Genomic DNA, 21,724 nt, shown 5'->3' on the forward strand with positions numbered 1-21,724 from the left:
TGCCAGTTTAAGCCTAGCTCACCTAAATGGTTGGGAATGGAGAGTATAGAAGATAGGGAAGAGGAGAAGTAGGAAAAATAAGTGTGGGGCTATACAGGAGGGTTAGTAAAACCTTAAAACCAGTGTAATGCCAGAAAAACAGTGGAACACATGTTCCCCCTTATTTGTCTAGGGTTGCATATTGTCTAGAACATTTTTTATGATAACAGTTTATGCTAAAACCATAGACTGTAAATAAATGATGGATGTAAAATCTATGACATCACCAATTGATTTCTGGATTCTGTTTTCAAGCATTAAAGTTGTTGAAAAATGTTTTGGGGGTTTTTTGGCCTTAAGAGAGTATTTTTACACAAGAGAGTGGATTGTTAAGCTAATGCTAACAAGGTGCACCTGCTAATACAATAAAATAATCCTCTAGTACACATGTCTGAAACTCAAAGCTTGCAGGCCAAATTTGGCCCGCCATGCCGTTTTATGTGTCCTGCGTGAACTTCTCAATGATTATCTTAAAATAAGTTTATCGTTTGCTGCTTAAAAGCACACAGTGATCATAAACTACATTTCCCACAACACATTTCGATTGTTTGAAAGGGAGAGAGACAACATCTAATTTAACTTGATCTGTTATTTAAACATACACATGTGGTATCCACAGAAAAGTCAGAATCTTAGCTAAAAGCTTACAACATAATTTCAATGACCACCAAAAGCTAAAACAGAAAACAGATGTAAACACAAAGCGTGGATCCCACGTACAGGAAATGCCAATCGGGTGCGGAAAACCGACATCTCACAGATTCTGAAACTCCAGATTTCATCACTCTCCAACCAAAATTCATTGAACGGCAAAACAAGATCACTACGCTATACTTCACTTTTGAAAAAGACTTTTAATGAATTTCCACTTACGTTGGCTGTCTTGCTTCCACCATAAAATTGCACTTCCTTCATAGCTCTCTCTGTGTGCTTCGAAAGACTAGTTTCCCATCAAAAATCCCTAATTCGTGCATTATTTGCTTGTTTATTACACACCAGTCTATTGGTGAGTACAATAACAGCTGAAAGCCTAATTTCTACTATCCAGTACAAAAGAAAATTTCAACTTTCACAAATTGCAAAACGAGTTACGTCTCTAATAAAACCTCTTTGTGAAAAACAGATGTTTGTTTTTCCACTTTCAACTATAGAAATCTGGTTTTTATGACAATTAAAAAGCAATCGCCACAACATTAAATAAAAAAAAAAAAAAAGGCTTCCTGACACCGACAGAAACAAGAGTTTTGCTGGTCCAGCCTGCTTAAGATCAAAGTGGTCTATATGTGGCTCGCAATATAAAATAAGGTTGACACCCCTGTCCTAGAAGCATCATTTGAGTTTCCATGTTTATGCAGACAACTTCCAGATTTATTTGGAAGTCAGATTTACTCTTCCTTTCTCCGGGAACCAGCTAACAAATATTTCATTCTTTAGCATCTATACTGGTGCATTTTTGCTGTATATGTTTATTACTATGCAACTTCCACAGACTTTACTATATTACTTTGTCAGGGCATTCTTGTAAAATAGACTGTTATTTACAATAAAAGATGAGCTCATACTAATGGGTATGAACAGATATGTTCTCTTAGGCGATAAAAAGTTTCAGGTATATTGATCAAGTGGTTTTTTGTAAGAGACATTAATAGCATGTCACAGTCCCCCCCAATTGTCCCTTCTGGTAAGTGCTCTGACAACACATAATAAATTACCACACTAAAAACTTCATCTCTAATTTACACTTTAAATTTTATTAAAAAAAAAAAAAAAAAAGTGCATTCACAACAAAGAATGAATAAGACTAAAATAAGTTATATTACAATATTAAATGTACACTTGAACAAAAACTGTACAATATGTACAACAGAACAAAAGGCAAACAAAAACATCACAGGCCCGATTGCAGCCAGGTGGAGGTAGGTTTCCTAAAGAAAATTGAGTCATCCCTGCTCACTTTAGGTTTACAAGGCAGTTATATGACTAATTTCTATGAAATGAACAGTTAAATATTTGCAGAAATACAATTAAGCTTCCCTGAAAGAACTGGTTTGAAAACAAAGGAGACAGTGTCCTGAACAGCATGCATCTCAAGGCAAAACTGCTTCTGGCTATCAACGTGTCAAATACTTACTGATTTAGGAAGAACTTACTTCAAAACCTAATTAGGCCATCTGCACATTTCATTATTAACCTTAATAGCAACATCAGCAAATAAATCACCTGACAGTCGAGGATTCTGCTGGACATGTTCATGTCTTAAACTATTTTTGTGTGTTACAGCGAGAGTATAGAACAGCCTGTGAATCAAACCTTTCAAAACAGGGAATGTTTATTAGTGAGTGGCCCTTGTTGATTGATAAGTCTTTACATAAAATATTTATTTCAAATCACAAGTAGAGTGATTTTTGTTTCTTTTAAACACTGTTCATTTTTTACAATTTGATCCAAGTACAAGGGCCACCAACTGACCAATCAAAATGACACTTACTCACCTGAACTGACACAAAAGAAAAATGACTGAATCAAGTGACTATGATTGCGGTTGTTGCAGCCTCCTCCGACTATTTAAAACTTTGAGTCTGTCCTCTTTTTGTTTTTGTTTATTAAAAAAAAAAAACAAAAAAAAAAAACCCAAACACACACACACACACACACACACACACACACACAATATAAATGTTAGAGATTTTGCCCAAACTTTGGCTGCTTTGCAAAGCTTGCAGTTCAGTCTTAACAAAAAACAAACCTGAAGTCCACTTAATATGGCTCACCTTTGAGCTTAACAGATAACACATGACTCAGTGAGTGAACTAGTGTTGAGCTGAACTGTGGCCAAGCATTGCTGTGTACAGCGTTGGGATTAACATACATCATTCTGTAATAGTTGTGTTTAGCCCAAACATAAAAGCCATACAAGGCTGAAGGCACAACTTTGTAATGACATTAAGTCAAAGTTAACAAAGCACAATTAACTCTAAAGCCACCAAAGACCTGTGAGAATGGAGGGATCATAGTCAATATGGCTATAAAAGATCCTGAAAATAATATTCAAGTTTCATTAAACTACAACACTGTACTGCAGTGGCTTCCAGTTAATTGGTCTAATTGAGACTTTGCTTTAAATCATTGACATTTGACATACTCCCACAGATGACGCAAAAGAAATGACAGGATGTTGTCTTTGTCTTGTGTATTGAGGTGGCAGGGGGACCAAAAAAAAAAAAAAAAAAAAAAGAAAAAAAAGAAAAGAAAGAAATGCACTACACTCTACAGTCAAGGCATGACAATGATTAATTATGAGGCAATGTGTGTTATATCATGTCCAGGGAAACTGTGTGCATGTGAATATACAGTCTACATGACAGAAACAACTGTATGTGCGCTTTCCAGCAGGAAAAGCCATTTCTTACTCCCATCTATCTACAAAGTCTCTTCCCTTACCCCGCCCCCCCCAAGAAGTCTCTGAAAACCTACAAATGTCCAATCCTGGTCCGTTACCTACGGAGCTGCTCTAGTCTGGCTTTCAGCTTTTCCTGTTTGGCTTTAAGTTTGTCTTTCCTGGTTTGCAGTCTGTGGGACTCATCCTCTAAACTATAAATACAGTCTCTGGCTTTCTTCAAGATCACCACCTTAGATGCCTTGTCATTGTGCGACAACTCAGGCACGTTGTCACGCAAGCGCATGAAACAGTTCTTTAGCTCGTTTCGGCGTTGCCTCTCCATCACATTGTGAGTCTTTCTCCGCTCCTCCTCATCCTCCGTCTCTGTTGAGTTTCGGGATGAGTGACGCGATGAGGTTGATGAAGAACTGCGTGAAAGGCAGTGGAAGCGTGACGGGCCATCGCTCCCTCGTGCACGCTTGTTTGATGGCGGCGGTGATGCAGGGCAGGGAGCAGCGTAGTTGTGCTGTAGCTGGATTTCAAAGCGGTATCGCTGCCGAGCACGTTGTTCCTCTTCTTGCTTCTGCTGACGTTCAGCCAATGTAGGCTCAGGGGAGGAACTTGAGGAACAGCGGACCACAGTCACCACATCAATTTCCTCCTCTGTAAGAAAAAAAAATAAAAAATTAGAGTAGTTCTTTGGCCCCCCATGACCATGTCATAATCTTGGTGGGTTGTGGCACAACTTTTAAAAGGACACACCGTATAGACTGCACAAAGCCCACCGAAGGACACCAGTCAGTTGTGAAAATCTAACTTGAAATAGTTAAAAGTTTACAACATCCACAAAGAATTCCAGTGGAATTACCAAATCACAACAAGCTATCATATCCTAAGAGATAGTAACCACTGAAAAACTAATATAAATGCCAATCTGCCATCTCCGTTCTAGCCCAGAGATGCTGCAGGGCTTAAGGCAGTAAAATGACTCATTAAAAGCGTAATAGATTGAGCCACAACTCTCACTGCTAAACATGAGTCACACACACATTTCTCTTAAAACCCCTAATCTACTTAATGTCACTCAACATCTTAAACCTCACCCACACCTTAATAACACACTTCAGCCATTAAGGCTTCTGCAGATTAAAGGTGGGTGCTGCTGTGTTGATAAGCTGAACACAGAACAGTTTGGGCTTAGTGCCAGTAAACATTAACAGAATTGTCAATGAAATGCCAGTGAGGCTGTTCTGGGTGTGGGTGTTTATACTGATAAGCACTGCAACAACAAAGCAGGACTGAGATTAAAGTAAGAGTTGATCATCAGCACTACAACTTAATGAAAACATTCAACTTACCAGAGTCGCTAGATGAATATGTGGACAGCTCGCCACCAACTGATCCGTAGTCTGATGTGGCTTCACTGGGCTCCGGAGCTTCCATAAGGCTCTGGCAGTCAAGTGTGGAGCCGGCGATCTCCTCAAAGATGCGGGTATCAATGTCAGATAGTACGGGGCTGCAACCGAGTAGTGAGGAGACAAGCTTCTCCTCAGCTGCCAGGCACTGCCAGAGGCAGTCCTCAGCTTCCTCAGAGCAGGGCTGGTTAAGCTCGCCTTCTTTCTCAGCATCAGAGTGGAAGAAGTCACACTGCCAGTTGAGCTGCATGTCATGGTCCTCCAGTAGAATATCCGACACGTAGCTGAGCTGGTCCTCCTTGGACAGAGGCTTATCACCACCCAGCCCAGACTTCATGGGGGGCGACTGCGGAGGTGTCGGTAATGCCTGGAGGTCTTTCATCAGGCTTTGGCAGAACTCGTCATCAAAGAGCAGCGGCTCTGAACAAAACCAGTCCTGCGACTGAGTGAAACTTTCCAACATGTTTGAAATCTGTGACAACGACAACAAAAAACGGTATAAATTAAAAATCTAAGAGGTAGTGGAGCTTATAAAGTTAAAATCCAGAGAAGCTAATCCAGTAGTGTCTTTACAGCAGCGCAGAGTCAGCGTCTATTGGGTTAATCCCAGCAGCAGCAACACCTGTTGTAGTGATAGTTTTAACCTGTTCCTCTAGACTGAGTCCCCAACCTGCAGGCTCTACCTTTTTATCTGTGTTTACATCACTATAACCCCGCCCCTCTGCTCCTGGGGAGGCCCTTAAGCCCCCCCCCCCCTCCTCCTCAAAAAAATACCCCCCCTACCCATGACATCACAGGAACAGCTGGGACACACAGAAACTTTACACCTCTTTCCACCATTTACATTGTTCCTACTCAGAATAATAAAACACTCGCAAATTAAGTCAGGCTGACTGCTGACACAGAAAACAATACTCTGAGTCTAAAGGAATGGGTGCGTTGCATTTGCTACGATACTTGGGCCACTTGCTGCTGTTAAACAAATACAAAAAAACCTCAGCTTTCTGGCACAACACAAAGGACAGTTTCCCCAACTCTGTTCAGAAATACACTATTAAGCACACACACACACACACACACACACGCAAAAACATGCATGGGACACTAAATGTTGATTTTCTACTCAATTAGAAGCCACTCCCAAAAGCTTTAACAACAAAAGCTTTAAAAAAGTTTCACTGAAAACAAAAAAAACAAAACAAAAATGAGCATTTCTCATTTAACCAAGGTCGTTTCAGCTGGAACAGCCTGACCTATGGTCCTATTTGGGGGAGGGGGAACTCTTATAATACTCCTGTGGGGTCGTATGGTATGTGCATGTATAGCAGGCAGTGTGGGAGAACAAAAGCAGCAGTGTGTGTCCGGGAGTTAAAGGCTGCCTTTCTTTACCATCACGGCCTGGGAAAAGCTGAGCTACAACTTAAATGCAGAGCGCAGACAACGATTACGCAGCAATATTAAATACATTCTACACTTCCCTCTCTCTTAACGTATCCAAAATATCTCTTGCACGAAAGAAGGACTTCGACCAAAAATACTTGAGACCAAGCACAGCTGGAATGTGAAAACAGAAGAGCACGAATTTCCTTAAGTTTTTGAACGCATCTGCTGTTCGGTCGTCCTGCCTTTATGCTCTGCAGAATCTATTGTGCAATGATTCATTTAACCAAATTCACTAAGGTGACACACTAGAAAAATAGAATATAAATAACTACACGGAGTCTAAGAATGAATCTCCGTAAGAAAAGTAAAAGTCAACCGTTCGTAAAAGCACAAAGTCCGTAAAAGGATTTAAAGGTTAACCGGCGTTGACGGTCATTTAAACCCCGATGCGTTAAACAGCGCCGGGACCCCACGTGAAACCGGCAGTCATTTTTTCCTCTTTGAAGCACCGCTAAGATACACCAAAAGAGAAAAAAATACAAAGAAATGCACAAAACCCCCATTCTCACATGCGTGCAATGAGGTTTCCGATAAAACAGCTGTCTTACCTTCAACTGTCCTTACAGGAGAGTGCACTCAAAATAAAGACAAAAAGTAGAAATGCCCTATTTATCCAGCAAAGTCCACAGCGAGACAAAAACGACTAGAAAATCCTGCCCAAGTGAAACTTTCTGCGTGTAAAATTGAAGTTTGTGCAGGGCAGCATTTCGGGTGTATCCTGCTTTTTCTTCTCTCCTCCGCCGCTTGTATCAGCCAGAGTAGGTGTGGCTGCAGCGGTCACTGAGTTTAATACAGGGCGTACGCCGCGATCCTTCCGCCGCCGCTAAACTCGCGCCAAAACATAATAGCCAACAAAGTGTCGTTAACGGCAATCATATCCACCGCTGATGTAACCGCAGTCGGTTTCTCTTTTGATTAAGTCCACGCGGAAAAAAAGGGGGTGACGGCAATTTGGTTTAATTGCACACTGAAGCCGGGACTATGCGCGGAGTGATACATACGCTTGCTTGATTTCCAGGAATACGGTGGCGGGTAAAGTTGGGAAGAAACACACGTGGACTGAGAAAAAGCCGGGTATCTAACTGCTCACTGCCTGCCTACTTTTCTCATTCTCGCCTTAAGGCGTCATTTGAAAGCTACAACAGAGTTAAGCCAATATAAAACCATTTAAACAGTGATTTTTTGACAGTCTAAATGATAAAACAGTCAAGTGAACCACACTTGAGGTGTTAAAATGAAAATTTTTATTATTTTTTTAAATGATATATTTCAGAGATTAAAATGAGTAACACATACATCTCACTCATTACTGGAGAATGTAGAGGATACGCTCACGCATTTTACGGGTTAAGGGGTTTATACCGCGTTTCCTCCCCCTCTTTGTCCCTTTAATTGTAATATGAGAAGGGGAGACAGGCTGACATACAGATGGACTGAGTGCTCTCAGAGCCACGTTATCCTCCAAATCCAACTCTTGCGAGAGTGTTTCACCATCCACCCCTCCCCCTCTACTACTACTACTACTACTACAAACTAAAGGACCTAAAGCGTCATCATATCACCTACTCCACTTTAAGCTTATGCACAATTAAACATTTCAAACACGAAAATGTATATTTTACAGTCCTTTTTATTCTTCAGAAAATGCTAATTTTTATTTATCTATGATGTAGTTTTTGTATATTTTGTTGCAGAATAAATTCAAACAAAACGGAACGAACAAACACAACATATGCACATTTTACTGTTTCCTCCATTATTTCCTAACTGATCGTTTACAGATCCTTCCTTGTAATAAATTATCTTCCAGTCGTCCCACTCGGACACTGTAGCCCTCCATCCAGTGAGTCCCTTGCGCTGCTCCACTTACGTAACCGTCAAGGATTTTGCCGGTACACGTGCAGACACGTCGGCCAATCAGATTGCCAGTTAGCCTGTTCACGTGAGTTCTTAGCAAAGTCCAAGGAACACTGTAAGGAAATCTTATACCAACCCCTTTCTATAAATTAAATTAAACCCAATACACGTGCCAATGATTTTAAAATGAGCTTTATTACATGCATTAAAAGTGTGTCTGTATCTATTTTTTAAATTACGTATTTACTAAGATGATCATGACTTATGATATGCATAAGTCTCCACAAAAAAGTCTCTTATTATAAGCTCAAAGACCCCAGCATGTATTCAAACATGTAAAGTAACAGCTCTTCTTCATTCACTGTTATTCACACACTGCTTTTCTGAGCATACTCTGCGTCTTTAGATGTAATCGCAGCCCCCTAGGTGGTCTGCCACATGTAAACTACTTTCTGCTGAGTGTGAAAGTGTACTCTGTGTTTTCACAAGAGGGTGAAGTATTAATATCACACAGACAACAACAGCAAAGCTGCACTGAACTTGCACTAAAGAAGCAATCTGCTGCTCCACATTTTAGAAGATGGTTGTTTTTTTTTCGGGGGGGGTTACAGATAGAGATCACAAGAACATTTTGGTACAGCAGCAGTGAACATTCACACAAAGAGCAGGGAGCAGGCTAAATAAGTGGATTAATGTGCCACCTACAGGCCAACTGGCAAACTGACTGGTGGTTGGCCCAGTTTCACCTGAGTATGTTGAACATCTTGACCGAATGACTGGATTCTTCGTTTTCTGACTAATTTCTTAATTCTGGGATTTCCAGATGCTTTCACATGAATCCTCCCTCAAACATCTGCACCACAACATGAAACCTTTGTTAAACTCAGCTGAGATCAGATGATCATTTGCTATTAGTTATGAGTGAAGTTAAAACAACACTTTAACACATTTACAAACTGCAAAATGTTGCTAAAATCAGAGTAGTTTGAGGTTTGCTTCACAAAACCTCTCAGCATGTGATGTGTTTGCTTTCACTTCTGTTAAACTCCTACACTTTCTAGTCATAGAAGATAGTTATACTTCTGAAAAGTGCTGTAAATAAATCAGAGGACTTTTCTCTAAAGTCACCAGTGGGTAAATTACAGTTTTATGTTAGGTTGAAATTAGATTGCTGAGTGATGAGGTAAAAGGTTTATCAACTGACTTACTGACTGACAAACCAACTGACCGGCCAGTGAACTGGATGGCATAAGAAAGCTATTAGGACACACACACACAGCCAAAGCCTAGGGGTGTGAGAGAAGGAACCAGGGAATGGGATTAACACTGTGTGTGTTCTCCGCTACGATCTCCTCCTTATTAGGAATCTTCATCCGGCAGCATGTATCTGCGCAGACAGACAGGCTGCTGCTGCTTTAATTAGACAGCAAAGCTCATTCACATAGAAGCTGTGCACACTGACGCTGGTGGTTTTCAAAGTGTGAGCTGGAGGGCTGGTTCCTGCTTAGAACTTTCAATAAAATACCCCCCCCCCCCCCCCCCCCCAAAAAAAAAAAAAAAAAAAAACGACAACAAAAAAACCAAATCAAACAAAAACAAAAACCCACAAAAAAAACAAACAAACAAACAAACAAACAAAAAAAAATTTTCTGACTTTTTTTTTTTTTTTTTACAAACAAGTCCCTTAAATGAGCAAATACAGCCAGACCTGCAAAATGGCTTAATCTAGGACACAAAGGGATCCTATGAATGCAATCATAGCAGCAACTGCAAAAATGTGTAACAGTCTAAGACATCTGCAGATTTTTCTATGTGTTCATTAACAGGTTAGAACAGGGTGGGTCACATTTTTTCCAGAGTGTTAGAGATCTGAAAAAGAATCGAACAGAACATGGTTGCAGGTAATAGTGAAACTACACCAAAATATTATCGATCTAAACACTGTAAAGAGCACAGATCTTGCCAGACTTTTTTTCTTACAAAACAGGTGATTGATGAAACAAGTTATACTGAAATTTCATTGTCATTGCATGAAGATTACACAGCATATTGCTTCCTCTTATTCAGTCTGGTAGTCATTTTCTTTGCTTTTTAGGCAGTCTGGCTTAAGGTGGTCCAGGGATAGTATCTTTGTCTGAGCTGCAAAGTTTATGCATTAGAAGACCACAAAGATCTATTTGCAGGACACCAACATGCCAATAACCTCCATAATAATAATCCATCCACATTAAAAGCCTTTGATATTAACAAATCCATCTGTTATTACAAAGCTGTGAAATATTAAGGAAATGTAATCATAAGATAAGCACTTGAATGAAATGGAAACAGAATAGGTAGATTTTTCAGTTTCCATTTTCTCCATTGAAGTGAAACCCTCATGTTAGAGTTGGAGAAGGGCTAGGATGTCTCATATCTACCATACTGCTTTGCTTAGAAACCCTGCTGCTGCAAGCATGACTCCCCATGGAGTAAGGTTCATCGGGGAGGGGGGTGTAGGGGACCGATTGGAATTTGGCTGTTGGCAGCCAATTGTTCCTCTCGGTGGGGACAGCACTAGAAAAGCCCCACTTTATCTATGGATTTCTGTCAATTCCATGATAAAGGCTGACATGCAAAAAGAGTTTTAGATTAAACATGACATGACACCTAAATGAAGTAATTTCAGTTGCCATTAAGAGTTCTGTCAGAGGTCACTAATGAAATACTGACCTATGGGGCAAGGTAACTAATGAAATAGTAAATGACATTTGAATGGCATCAGTGTCTAAAATGCATTAAAAAAGGAACTTGTGTCATCTTACAGGTCTCATACAGAAACAACCTTGACCTTTTCAGTGATGTAGAAATTGAAGTAATGAACCAAGAATCTGCTGCACAACAATTTGTCAGTGTATAAAGCGGAATAAAACAAACAAACAAATCTCCAGTGTGTCCTTTGTTTTGGTAATTTAACAGAAGCTATATGGTCTGAGATGCATCTTTAATAGAACCTTCAAAAGCTTCGAAACATTCAAGTTCCCAGATGCCAAAGAGTCATTTAAATTTTCCTCTTTTGGAAGTAAAATCCTTTCTCACAACATCACCTCACGTTGTATGATTACTCTGCTGAATTTGAAATTCAGACACGCCACATATCTAGTTATTCCGAGTGAGTGAAATGAAAACATCCACGTCATGACTGTGATCTTTCTAATAATGGTGGTTTTTCTTATTTTTAAAAACATTTTGGGACAAAAGTTGTTATTGTTGCATGAACGGTAGCCCCTAGCAGAATTTTTCGATAGTCATCTTAAAACCAGAACTCATTCATTATGGAATTTTAATGCTTTGAAAGACATCATCATGCTGTGCCATTTTTACTTCTTAATTTAAACCCTTGGGGGTTCGTAAAAGCCCCCACATATATTACTGATGATGTCATGTAATTAAAGTGAGGGTGTTTGCTGACATTTTGGAAAGACAGTTTCTCCTGATAGCTAAAACCTGTAAATTGCTGCTGGTGGACCCTGAGGATCCTTTCAGATAAGCTAAAATAAGAGCATAATTGTACTCTTTTTTTAGCTGCCTCTAAGGATTTTTGGGGGTTGGCAGGGTGGTGGTTAAGGGCTGCGGACCAAAACAGTGGGGGGAGGAAAAGATGAAGAGGAGAAACAGATCCCTGACCCATCTAATAAGGCCAGCTTGTTTTTGTCACTTACAGATGAACTGCTTGTCTTTTACACCTCAGGCTCTGTTGACAGTTTAAACAGACTTCTACTACATATTTAAAAAAAATGGATGAAAATCTCCTTTGGACTCCGGCCTGCTTTGTAAAGTCTGATGCAACCTCTGTCAGCAACAATTGACGTTATCCTGTTTATCATTACAACTATAGAGTTCCATATTAGCCTCATATCCTGAATATTGTCCACAGTGGGACAGTCATCGTATCCGGGATACTTCAGGTAAATGCACCTTACTACAAGGGAAACTTTGTCACCTTCTTTACCAGAAGAAAGAAAAAAAGAGGAAATGTTCCAAAATTAGAAACCTTCTTCTGTCATAATTGCAGGTCACTAAGGTCACAGAGAGAAAGACTAGAACTGGTCTTCCTTCATTCCTTTGAAATTACAGCTCTTATGGCATCACCGCAGGATCTTACCAAACTGTGTAATGAGAGCCCTTCTCAAACCGTTAGTGCTGGTGTGTCGCAGAGCTGCATGTAAAGTCGACACCACGTTACCATCGTGCTGAAAAGCAACATTTTGCCACCTACACTACAATATTGGCTGCCGCGAGCAATGGCCACAATCAGCTCCAGAGAGGTGAGACTGCCATTCGTGAACTGCAAAACTGCAAATCAAAGGCAGGAAGGAAGTTATTTCATGAAACGTGGGTGCTGCCAGGTAAACAGAAGGAAAAAGGAAAATGTTTTTTCTGGATATTTTTATAACGACGCTAAACAAGCACAAACAAAAGCTGGTAAGGAGAGATACAAAAGCTTTTATAATGTTGCAGTTTGAGCAGGTTAATCAAATTCTCCTTGATGATTCTTCAGCCTGGGAGCCATCAAAGAGTGAGAATTAATAATAACAGCAAAAATAAAACACGTCTGATATTTTCACATGAAATTACCATAAGGTTTATCGCTTGGCCCTGCTCATCATCTTCTGCTTTGTATGTGAAACAAAAGGTTCAATTTTTTTTAATGTGATGTTGTCCTGCTGGGTTCATCGAGTAGCAAGCTTGCAGTGGGGCAGTTTGCAGCTGAGTGTGAGACACTTTGGATTAAAAAGTTAGCACCTCCAAGTCTGAGGCCACGGTTCTCAGCTGTAAAAAGGTTAACGACCCTTTCTGGATTGGGGCGTCTGAGCTACTTCAAGTGGAGTTCAAGTATCTTGAGGTCTTGTTCATGAGTTGAGGACATTGACAGACTGATTGGTGCCACGTGTGCTGTGATGTGGATTCAGTACTGTCTGTCGTGTTAAAGAGAGATTTACATTTCTATGCTCACCTATGGCTTCGAACTGTGTTTACAAGAATAAGACTGCAGATTCAAAGGGTGGTTGGGCTCACACTTAGATAAGGTGGCAAGTTTAGTCCTTTGGTGAAGGGCTTACCACTTCTCCTCATCGAAAGGAGATGGTTGTGGTGGTTTGGGTATCTGATTAGGATGTCTCCTGGGTGCTTAAAAGGATTTCTCCTGGGATTTTTTTTACCATTTCCTACCAGGAAGAGGGGTACATCTTGGACATATTACAAAACTGAGCTGCTTTTCCACCATCCCTGGACTCGCACCAGTTTGCATACAGGGAGAACCGGTCAACCGAGGATGCGATCGCCACAGTGCTGCACACATTACTGAAGCACTTGGAACACAGGAACACCTATGCACAGCTCCTCTTTGTAGACTACAGCTCGGCTTTTAATACCATCCGGCCATACAAACTACGTCCCAAACTCCACCAACTGGGACTTAACTCCTCTCTGTGCAACTGGATTGTGGACTTCCTCACTAACCGTAGACAGAGTGTCAGAGTGGGTAAGAACACCTCTTCCACCCTTGTGGTCAACACCGGTGCCCCTCAGGGGTGTGTTCTGAGCCCTCTGCTATACACTCTGTTCACCCATGACTGTATTTCCTCCTGCGCGTCCAATCTCATTGTTAAGTTTGCAGATGACACCACAGTGCTCGGACTTATATCCAACAATGATGAGACAAACTATAGGACAGAGGTGCAACAACTCGAGTCATGGTGCCACGACAATAACTTGGTCTTAAACACCAAAAAGACCAAGGAGATCATTGTAGATTTCCGGAAGAGGGGTCATAACAACCATCTGCCTCTCTTCATTGGCAGTGAGGCGGTGGAGAGGGTGAGCAGTTTTAAATTCTTGGGGGTAACTGTGACCGAGGACCTGTCCTGGGGCAACCATATCACCTCAGTTGTACGGAAGGCCCAACAGCGCCTCTACTACCTGAGGAGACTGCGGAGCGCACACATTCCCAGATCTCTGATGTTGAACTTCTACAACTGTGCCATCAGCAGCGTTCTGACGTATGGATTTCTAGTGTGGTTCCCCAGCTGCACCAAGGCCGATCAGCAAGCACTCCAGCGGGTGGTGAAAGAAGCTGGCAGAATTATTGGAACAAGTCTGCCAGAGATCAGTAATATCTTCCCCACTCGCTGTCTGAGGAGGGTGCACAGTATCCTGCGGGACCAACATCACCCTGCGCGCCACCTTTTCCATCTGCTGCCCTCAGGGAGAAGGTACAGGTCTATACAGGCCAGAACATCCAGACTGGCCAACAGCCTGTATCCACAGGCTGTGAGGCTCCTGAACTCTCTGCCCCCCTCTCACGGACAATAACCATATCCAACTTCTTAATAGCAATGAACTGGTCTGCATTGGTGCATCATATCTTTATTCTCTTCCCCCTCCTGCCCCCCCCTCTTTCTTAAATAGATAACTATCATATCTGATATCATATCTCACAGTACAATAATATTGAATGGGTTGCATTGTTGTATTTTGTCATGTTTCTCAGGTCTTTGTCTGAATTTCTACGAACATTATTGCTAAGGATTGTCTTATTGCATTGGAGTCACACTGGGTTAAATATGTACACTTGGGTTTTAAGGGGTATTTATTATTTTCTTCTTTTTTTGGGGTTGTATGGAAGCCCCAAACGCAATTTCATTGTTCTTGACAATGACAATAAATAAATAAATACTAAAATAAATACTAATACTAAATGCTAAACAAAATAAACGCTCTATCAACTTCTTGATGAATTTTAATGAGTCATCTTGCAGTTGTCATTTGTCATGTCTATGTATTACAGGGTTGGAACATGAGTAAGAAATACACAACTCAAGTCATGCTGGCGGACACATTGCCCGGCTTAATGAGGTCCATATCAAGTGTCAGGGACCAGGACGTACTGATGAGAAGTGAGCAAGAACAAGGTATGCATGGACAGAGACTGACAATATGGAATTCATTTTAATTGTACTAGTGTGTAGTGTACAGTTGTAAAATTCATTAATGTGGGGTCATTTTTGTGCACGCCTTCGCAACGATGACGGACAAACTGGCACCAAACGCTTACAATTACTATTGTTTCAGAACAACACACTGGAAATATCTGGACTTTACATCACAGCCAGGAAATAAAACAATACAATAAAACACCAAACAGAGCCAGAAAACATAAAACGCACCAGCCGTCAGCAGCTGGTTTTTAAAGTTTTAAGTGGTTACGGGTGGAGTTTTCCTTCAAGGATTTAAATGGAAGCCAGCGTTGACTGACCTCAGTCAGCTGCTGGGAGTAGAAAGAGGAAGAGGGACAGGCAGTCGGGAAGCATTTTTTCTGGGAACAGCCTTATTGTGGTGTGTGTGTGCGCATGTATGTGTGTGTGGCTGCACATAGTTGGTGGTAGTCATCAAAAGGAGTAACCACAGCTTTGCCAGGAACATGTAACAATGCATCCTGCTGAACTTTCTCCAGGACTCTGTGAGAGAGTGTGTGTGTGTGTGTGTGTGTGTGTGTGTGTGTGTGTGTGTGTGTGTGTGTGTGTGTGTGTGTGTGTGTGTGTGTGTGTGTGTGTGTGTGTGTGTGTGGACAAAGTTTAGTTTAAATCTACATTAGTTAGGATACATGTTTGATCTTTACAACTTCAAAAGCACTGTGATTTTTTTTAGAGTTATGGTTACAATTAAGTGTCGCTATAGGGTATAAACAGCTGGAGAATGTCCTCAGTTCAGTACTAACTATATTAACTATAGAAAGATCAACAAAGTTGTTGGTTCCTGTTCTTTTGTCTCCAAAAAAGCACCAAACACCCCAAAGAGTGTCAGAAAATAGCTTTTATCAGGGCAAGCTTTAGCTCTTACACCCATCAGTATCTCAGTTACTCAATCTGAAAAGGCCAATGCAATGACATTCAAAGAGGAGTATTCGTTCGTATTAGACATTTTTCACTGCACTTACCTTTTTTACCCAGAGTTCACCTGCAGTTGGTGTAGTTATGAAACTGCCAGGCTCACGCTCACTGTCTGACCCAAGAAAATCTCACTGGCATAATTATGTTGTGTCACAGCTTTAGAAAAGATGGAAAAATACTAGTATTAGATGCAAAGACTTTACACAAAAGATGTGATTCAAGGAGTGCATGTGACATGTAGTAACATGCAGTTTTCTTTATGTTTTTTCTCATAGCTGAGAAATTTGCCTTTGAAGTGTGCTGCAAGAAAAAAAATGCTTTCCAGCGTAGTCAAACTGAAACGGCTATTTTAACCCAAACCATGATATTTTCCTAAAGCTAACCAAGCGGTTTTGTCGACTGCATCAAAAGAAGTAGTTTTAGTGACTAAACCTAACCAAACTGCAATTGAAATACCAAGGAGAGGGTGGAGTGGGTGGAGACAAGACTCAGGGAAGGATAGAGTGAGAGTGAAAGGGACATTTTTGAAGATGATAGTGAGACCTGCTATGATGTATAGTTTGGTGATGACAAAATGACAGGAGGCCAAGTTGTAAGTGGCAGATTTAAAGATGTAAAGATTTTCATAAGAAGTAATCAGGATGAGCAGGATGAGGAACGAGTCCATCAGATGGACAGCTCCGGTTGTGTGGTTTGGGAATGTAGTGATTGGGAATTTTTAAGAGATTTATCAGTGTTGGGAATTTTGAGTGTGTTGGTTGTGTAATTTGGTTTCCCCTGCTTATGGAGAAGGGTTTTCACCCACTGCAAACGTGCTCCCATACAGTCCTCCAAAATCCCAACTGCACATTGCTGGATACACTGCTGCGTCCATCAAGTCTGCAGCAGTGGAGTTCACCAGGAAACAGAAAAGCACAGAAGATTCATCAAAGATCAAAAATACAGCATAAAAAGCACAGACAGTGGCTGTAGTCGTTACTTTTCATTGTTCGTAACACTTGGTTTCACTTCAGTTCTTCATTCAACCTCAGTCTCTGCCACTGGCTGATTGACCGACAACAGCACATGCATGATATACTCACAGACTAGACAACATATACTCTGCAGGTAGACACACAACCCCAGCATAAAACAAACATTAGCGGGAGGTGCTTGGGTAACAAAAAGCCATGCATCAGGTGCAGTAGGCCTCTCTCTTTCTCAGTGAAAGAGTCCTCGGAGCTATACAAATGCCATCTAATGCATCAGTGGTAAGTTATACTTTGAGGTTTCGTCTCTTCTGAGTGTTCCAGGATGATGAGTTACTCTGGCTGATCAGTGCTGGATGTTTCCTCCAGAGGTATGTCATAAAAGTTAGTGTTAAAAGTGGTCTTAATGACGTAACAGTTGACTTCTTGTTTTATTTTTCTTGCATAGAGACTAATGCACTTATTCAGTTACTTACTCAAAAACTTGCAGGAGCCTGGGCTGTGTGGTATTTACTGAATACATGTGTATGTAAGGCTAGGATATACTTTCATATTTGTTATATTTATGTTATGTGTGACTCTATATGTTAACTCTTTTGCTCTTTCCATATATAGCCTTCTTTGTTCTCTTGGTATCTTAAAATATAGTGCTAGTGATTCTTTGTGCTGGTGATTTTTCACTTCTTCAGGTCTTCCTGTTGGCAGCCAATGTGCACAATGGGGCCAGTATGATTAATGGTGCCACCTGGTTTTGCAGTTGTATTTAGTGATATGTGAGCGCAATTGCTCAGTTGAGTGGTGATTATAATAGTGTCCTACACTATGGTACAACATCTGCCTGGCCTCTCGTTTCCTAACTTCATCTGTATCAGGACCACTGGATGTTCTTTAAAAAAATATATTCACAGATTTGAATTTCAAACATATTTATATAATCAAGTGAACTGCTTGCAACAACCCTTGTATTGGATATTTTTGCACTGCTGCACTTAGTTAAATCTTAATAAAGCAAGAACTCCCAGAGAAAACAAAGTTGGAGGGACGAGGGTGAGGAGGTTTGGATGTGTGCAGAGGATGGATAATGGACAGAGCTGCCAGGCAGAAGGAAAAGAGGAAGAGCGCGGAATAAGTTACAAATGATGACAGGGATAGAGTGAGATGAGGCAGATGATCAGCTGTGGCAAACCCTATAGAGAGCAGGGAGAGGAACAAGAGCAGGTAATGAAATCACGAGTCAGCATGGTATTTGATTAGACGCAGGAAATAAAGCCTACTCTTCCGTAAAGGAGTATGGTTGAATTTTATTGACTGACCTTACTCTTTATATTACCTCCCCTGACTCTCAAAAAGCCTTTCTGCGTTAAACTTTTTTAGGAAGCATTTCTGTCTGAAAGCGCTACAATTTCTCCACTATTCTTCATCACGGCGTAGACACCAACTCTGCAATATCGGCTGCACTGCAAAGGCAACTCTACTGAGGGTTGGAATGTACATTTAACCAAATATGTGCCATGCATGAGAATAACCACCTTTTAACACAGCTGTTGAATAGTGTCTTATAATCAAATGCAGCAGGTTGTGCAGATGATGTGGTAATATGTCATAATTAGTTATTTGGTTAACATAAAACAAATCTTGGACATCGATGAATATAAAAAAAAGTCCTGTGTTTGCGATTTAATATGTTATATCCTACTTGGCACGTGAGACTGAAATCACATCGAATCATGTTAATACTGAAAAGAAGTGACCTCTCTTATTCCTATTTATTGTCTGTGGCTTAATGTGTTTGGCGTTCTTGTGCCTTCTCCTTCACTTCTCCTTTCCCACGCTGTTAAAACCATTCATTCATGATTTCAGTATTACCACACCCTATTGTCTATCTTATTTTCTTTAGTCAATCAGCAAGTTTCTGTTCTTTAAACCGCATTGCATTTCCACCATTCTGCTTTCAGACATTCTATTGTGCACCAACATCTAGACTCCTGTCTCCTCACATCACCTTCATTTATGGACAACTCTCAGTGAAGATGTCAAAATGTCAAAATGTTGTCATACACTTTCAAATGATCTCACTATACTTAAGGCCCGGTATATTTATCTCTAAGGTAACCAACTCTGAAATCATGCAAACTTTTTTTTAGATGTCCTATCATGTTGTCCTGCAGTGGGAAAGGACTTTGATCATTTTTTGGCACACAAGCTGTCCAACATGTTCAGCATGACGTAACAGCATGCACAGTGGTACACACATTTCTCTACTATTAAAAAAAGTTTGTACCCATAAATACAACTAGATAATTACAAATTATTAATTAAGAAGTTATATATTATTATTCAATAAAGAGATGTTCTCTTATTTTGTATGAACAAAGTTCACAGGACATTTGGATCTGGAGTGCTGAAGATGATCCTCAGGAGTGAGGAAGACATTATGAACACTTAATCGTTTCTGATGATTAAGAACCCTGGAATGTTTTTCCTGTGTTTTCTGTTCACTAACAACTTTAAATATATTATCTCCCCCTGCTGTTAATGCAATTTTCTACATGCGGTAATGCAACTTCTGCATGCATGTCCATTTCACATTTTGGAGAGGCAAAGCATGTAATGAATATAGTGAACCGGTGTGTCTATTACACGCTTTGCCCTGATAGTGGGTTGTCTCTTTTAGGTCTATGGAAACCTCAAAACTGCGTATATTTATTTTTTGTTTATTCTGTTTTTTTCTTTTTTTTGGCCTCTTTGACTGAATATAGTATGTAATAAAAATCACCAGAAAATGTTTCCATTTTCAAATACAATTAAATTTTTATGTCACGAACACATTTATCTTTATGTCAACTTTCAAATGGAGCAAAAACAGAGAACAACACAGTTAAACCACAGCTTTGTAGCCAGCAATGTAATGTCGTGCAAGCCAGTAGATAATAAAAACTTTGTCAGACAACCATCAGAGCAGTTTAAACACATGGATAGACTGTTAAAAATGTTCTTGTGCGCCTTGTGTTACAAGACAGTACAATCTAGTACATCGCTATTATACCTTATATACCCTAACTGAGACGAGTCAGAGCTATAGAAGCAGAACAGGACATTTATCCAAAGTGGGACAAAGCTGAAAAAATTAGAGCATACAAACCTCAGTGTCTAGCAAAGTTATAAGAAAAATACAGCTGCAACCATTGCTGAAGCAGAAGCACTCAGTTTCATCAACCTTCTGCTTGAACACAACTACTTTCTTCTTTGCAGGCCAACGGGTCCACAATCGACCTCAGTAGAAGTCCCTCTGCATACATCCCATGAAGCATGATGTCACTGATGAGCCCAGTATCTGTGCCTCTGCTTTTTTGGGAAAATGGATTGAAATACAGTATTTAAATTTTTAACTTTAAATATAATTTGATAATTACAATACAGTGATATAAAATTATCTACTACTGTAATTCATGCATAATCCTACTTTGATAAACCCATTTCCAAGCCTCCAAAAATGTATCAAATGTATAACATCTGACTGCAAATTTTTTAATCAGATGTTCTTAGAAACCTCTTGGAAAAAACACATGGGTATCATGTAAGTGCCTTTGAGAAGACATATGAAAGTAGGAAAATCCCCAATGAGAATTAACTGACCCCCAAACCCTAAATTGACTTAATCTGAGATAGAAACCCTGTTTTAAGTTCCAGAAAGCATTTTTAGTGAAACCTTGGGAGTTCGTTAGCCTAGCGTTGGTTTTCAGTTCTGAGAACAGAGTCAGTTACTTTCTCTGTGAACCTAATCTGCTCATTGGCAGGTTTCCTTTAACAGACCCTGAGTTTTTTGTAATCTCCCTTCTGCAGAGCTCGAGGCAGCTTCTGAACATGTTGTGTCCTTTTGTCAAACACCCTATAGATGGTAAAGTGTATTAAATTCACTTTATGCATCCAGAGGATGCAGATGTGCTCTGAGTAGCTTGTGGAGCATTGCAGTTTTTTCAGCCCATTGTGCTTCCACCTGGAAGGACGTGGACTACACCAATAAAGTTTTGCTTGTTTGCTTCTGCACATATTATCATTTATGTACAGCATTCTTGATGCATTTAATTGGAGACATTACCTCAGATTGGAAAAAATTCTTTGCTTTGCTTCCTTTTCTTGCCGCCAAAAGTCTGAAAACTGAAAAAAGTGTCCCTCACATTCAAACACCATCTGCAAGCTTATATAATGTTTCTGGGCACAAGCCCGAATTATAATACAGAATCATTAGAATTATTTGGTATCTAGGCTCCAAGCTCATCACTCCCACACAAATATAATACACAGAGAAATAAGAAAATGATGAATAACCATAACCTAAAGCCTACAGGAGAATGCTCAGGTGGCAGAGTAGAAATTTTGCAGCCTAAATACTGTGATCAATAATTGAGGTGAGCAAAGTGTATGTGGCAGTCCAGCTTGAGCTTCCTGCCTAAACTAGCTCACAGGCATCACAACATTTATTAAATACAAGTCTACAGCTATTGTCTTAAGATCTTATACACAGATTTTTGATTAGTTTTTGTTTCGCAGGTGAGAATTTCCATAAATACCAGATTTTGTTTCACTTCTTCTTATGTTAGTGAATGACACTAATTTATAAATAAAAAGTTGGTTTTTGTGTTTTGGTAATGCATAGACTACTCAGAGAAAAGTAAGCAGCCAGGTCTCCTGGCG

General features: G+C 40.2%; 1 protein-coding gene and 1 long non-coding RNA gene across 2 annotated transcripts; one reads left to right on the forward strand and one right to left on the reverse strand.

Moving 5' to 3' along the window:
* Window positions 1-2,626: 2,626 nt before the first annotated feature.
* mych (myelocytomatosis oncogene homolog) lies at window positions 2,627-7,221 on the reverse strand. The gene is made up of 3 exons (XM_085407084.1): window positions 6,825-7,221; window positions 4,777-5,305; window positions 2,627-4,081 (listed from the first exon to the last, which is right to left on the reverse strand). Exons 2-3 carry the CDS (start codon window positions 5,294-5,296, stop codon window positions 3,534-3,536), a joined length of 1,068 nt encoding a protein of 355 aa, XP_085263210.1. The 5' UTR covers window positions 5,297-5,305; window positions 6,825-7,221; the 3' UTR covers window positions 2,627-3,533.
* Window positions 7,222-12,201: 4,980 nt separating this feature from the next.
* LOC146670250 (uncharacterized) lies at window positions 12,202-21,320 on the forward strand. Its single transcript, XR_014911873.1, has 3 exons — window positions 12,202-12,518; window positions 14,960-15,083; window positions 20,282-21,320. It is a non-coding gene; the product is annotated as an uncharacterized LOC146670250 (long non-coding RNA).
* The last annotated feature ends 404 nt before the right edge of the window (window positions 21,321-21,724 follow it).

The sequence above is a fragment of the Rhamphochromis longiceps genome, linkage group LG5, assembly GCF_057381845.1.
Source record: "Rhamphochromis longiceps isolate RC_006_pf linkage group LG5, R_longiceps_female_GT1.1, whole genome shotgun sequence".
Lineage (NCBI taxonomy): Eukaryota > Metazoa > Chordata > Actinopteri > Cichliformes > Cichlidae > Rhamphochromis > Rhamphochromis longiceps.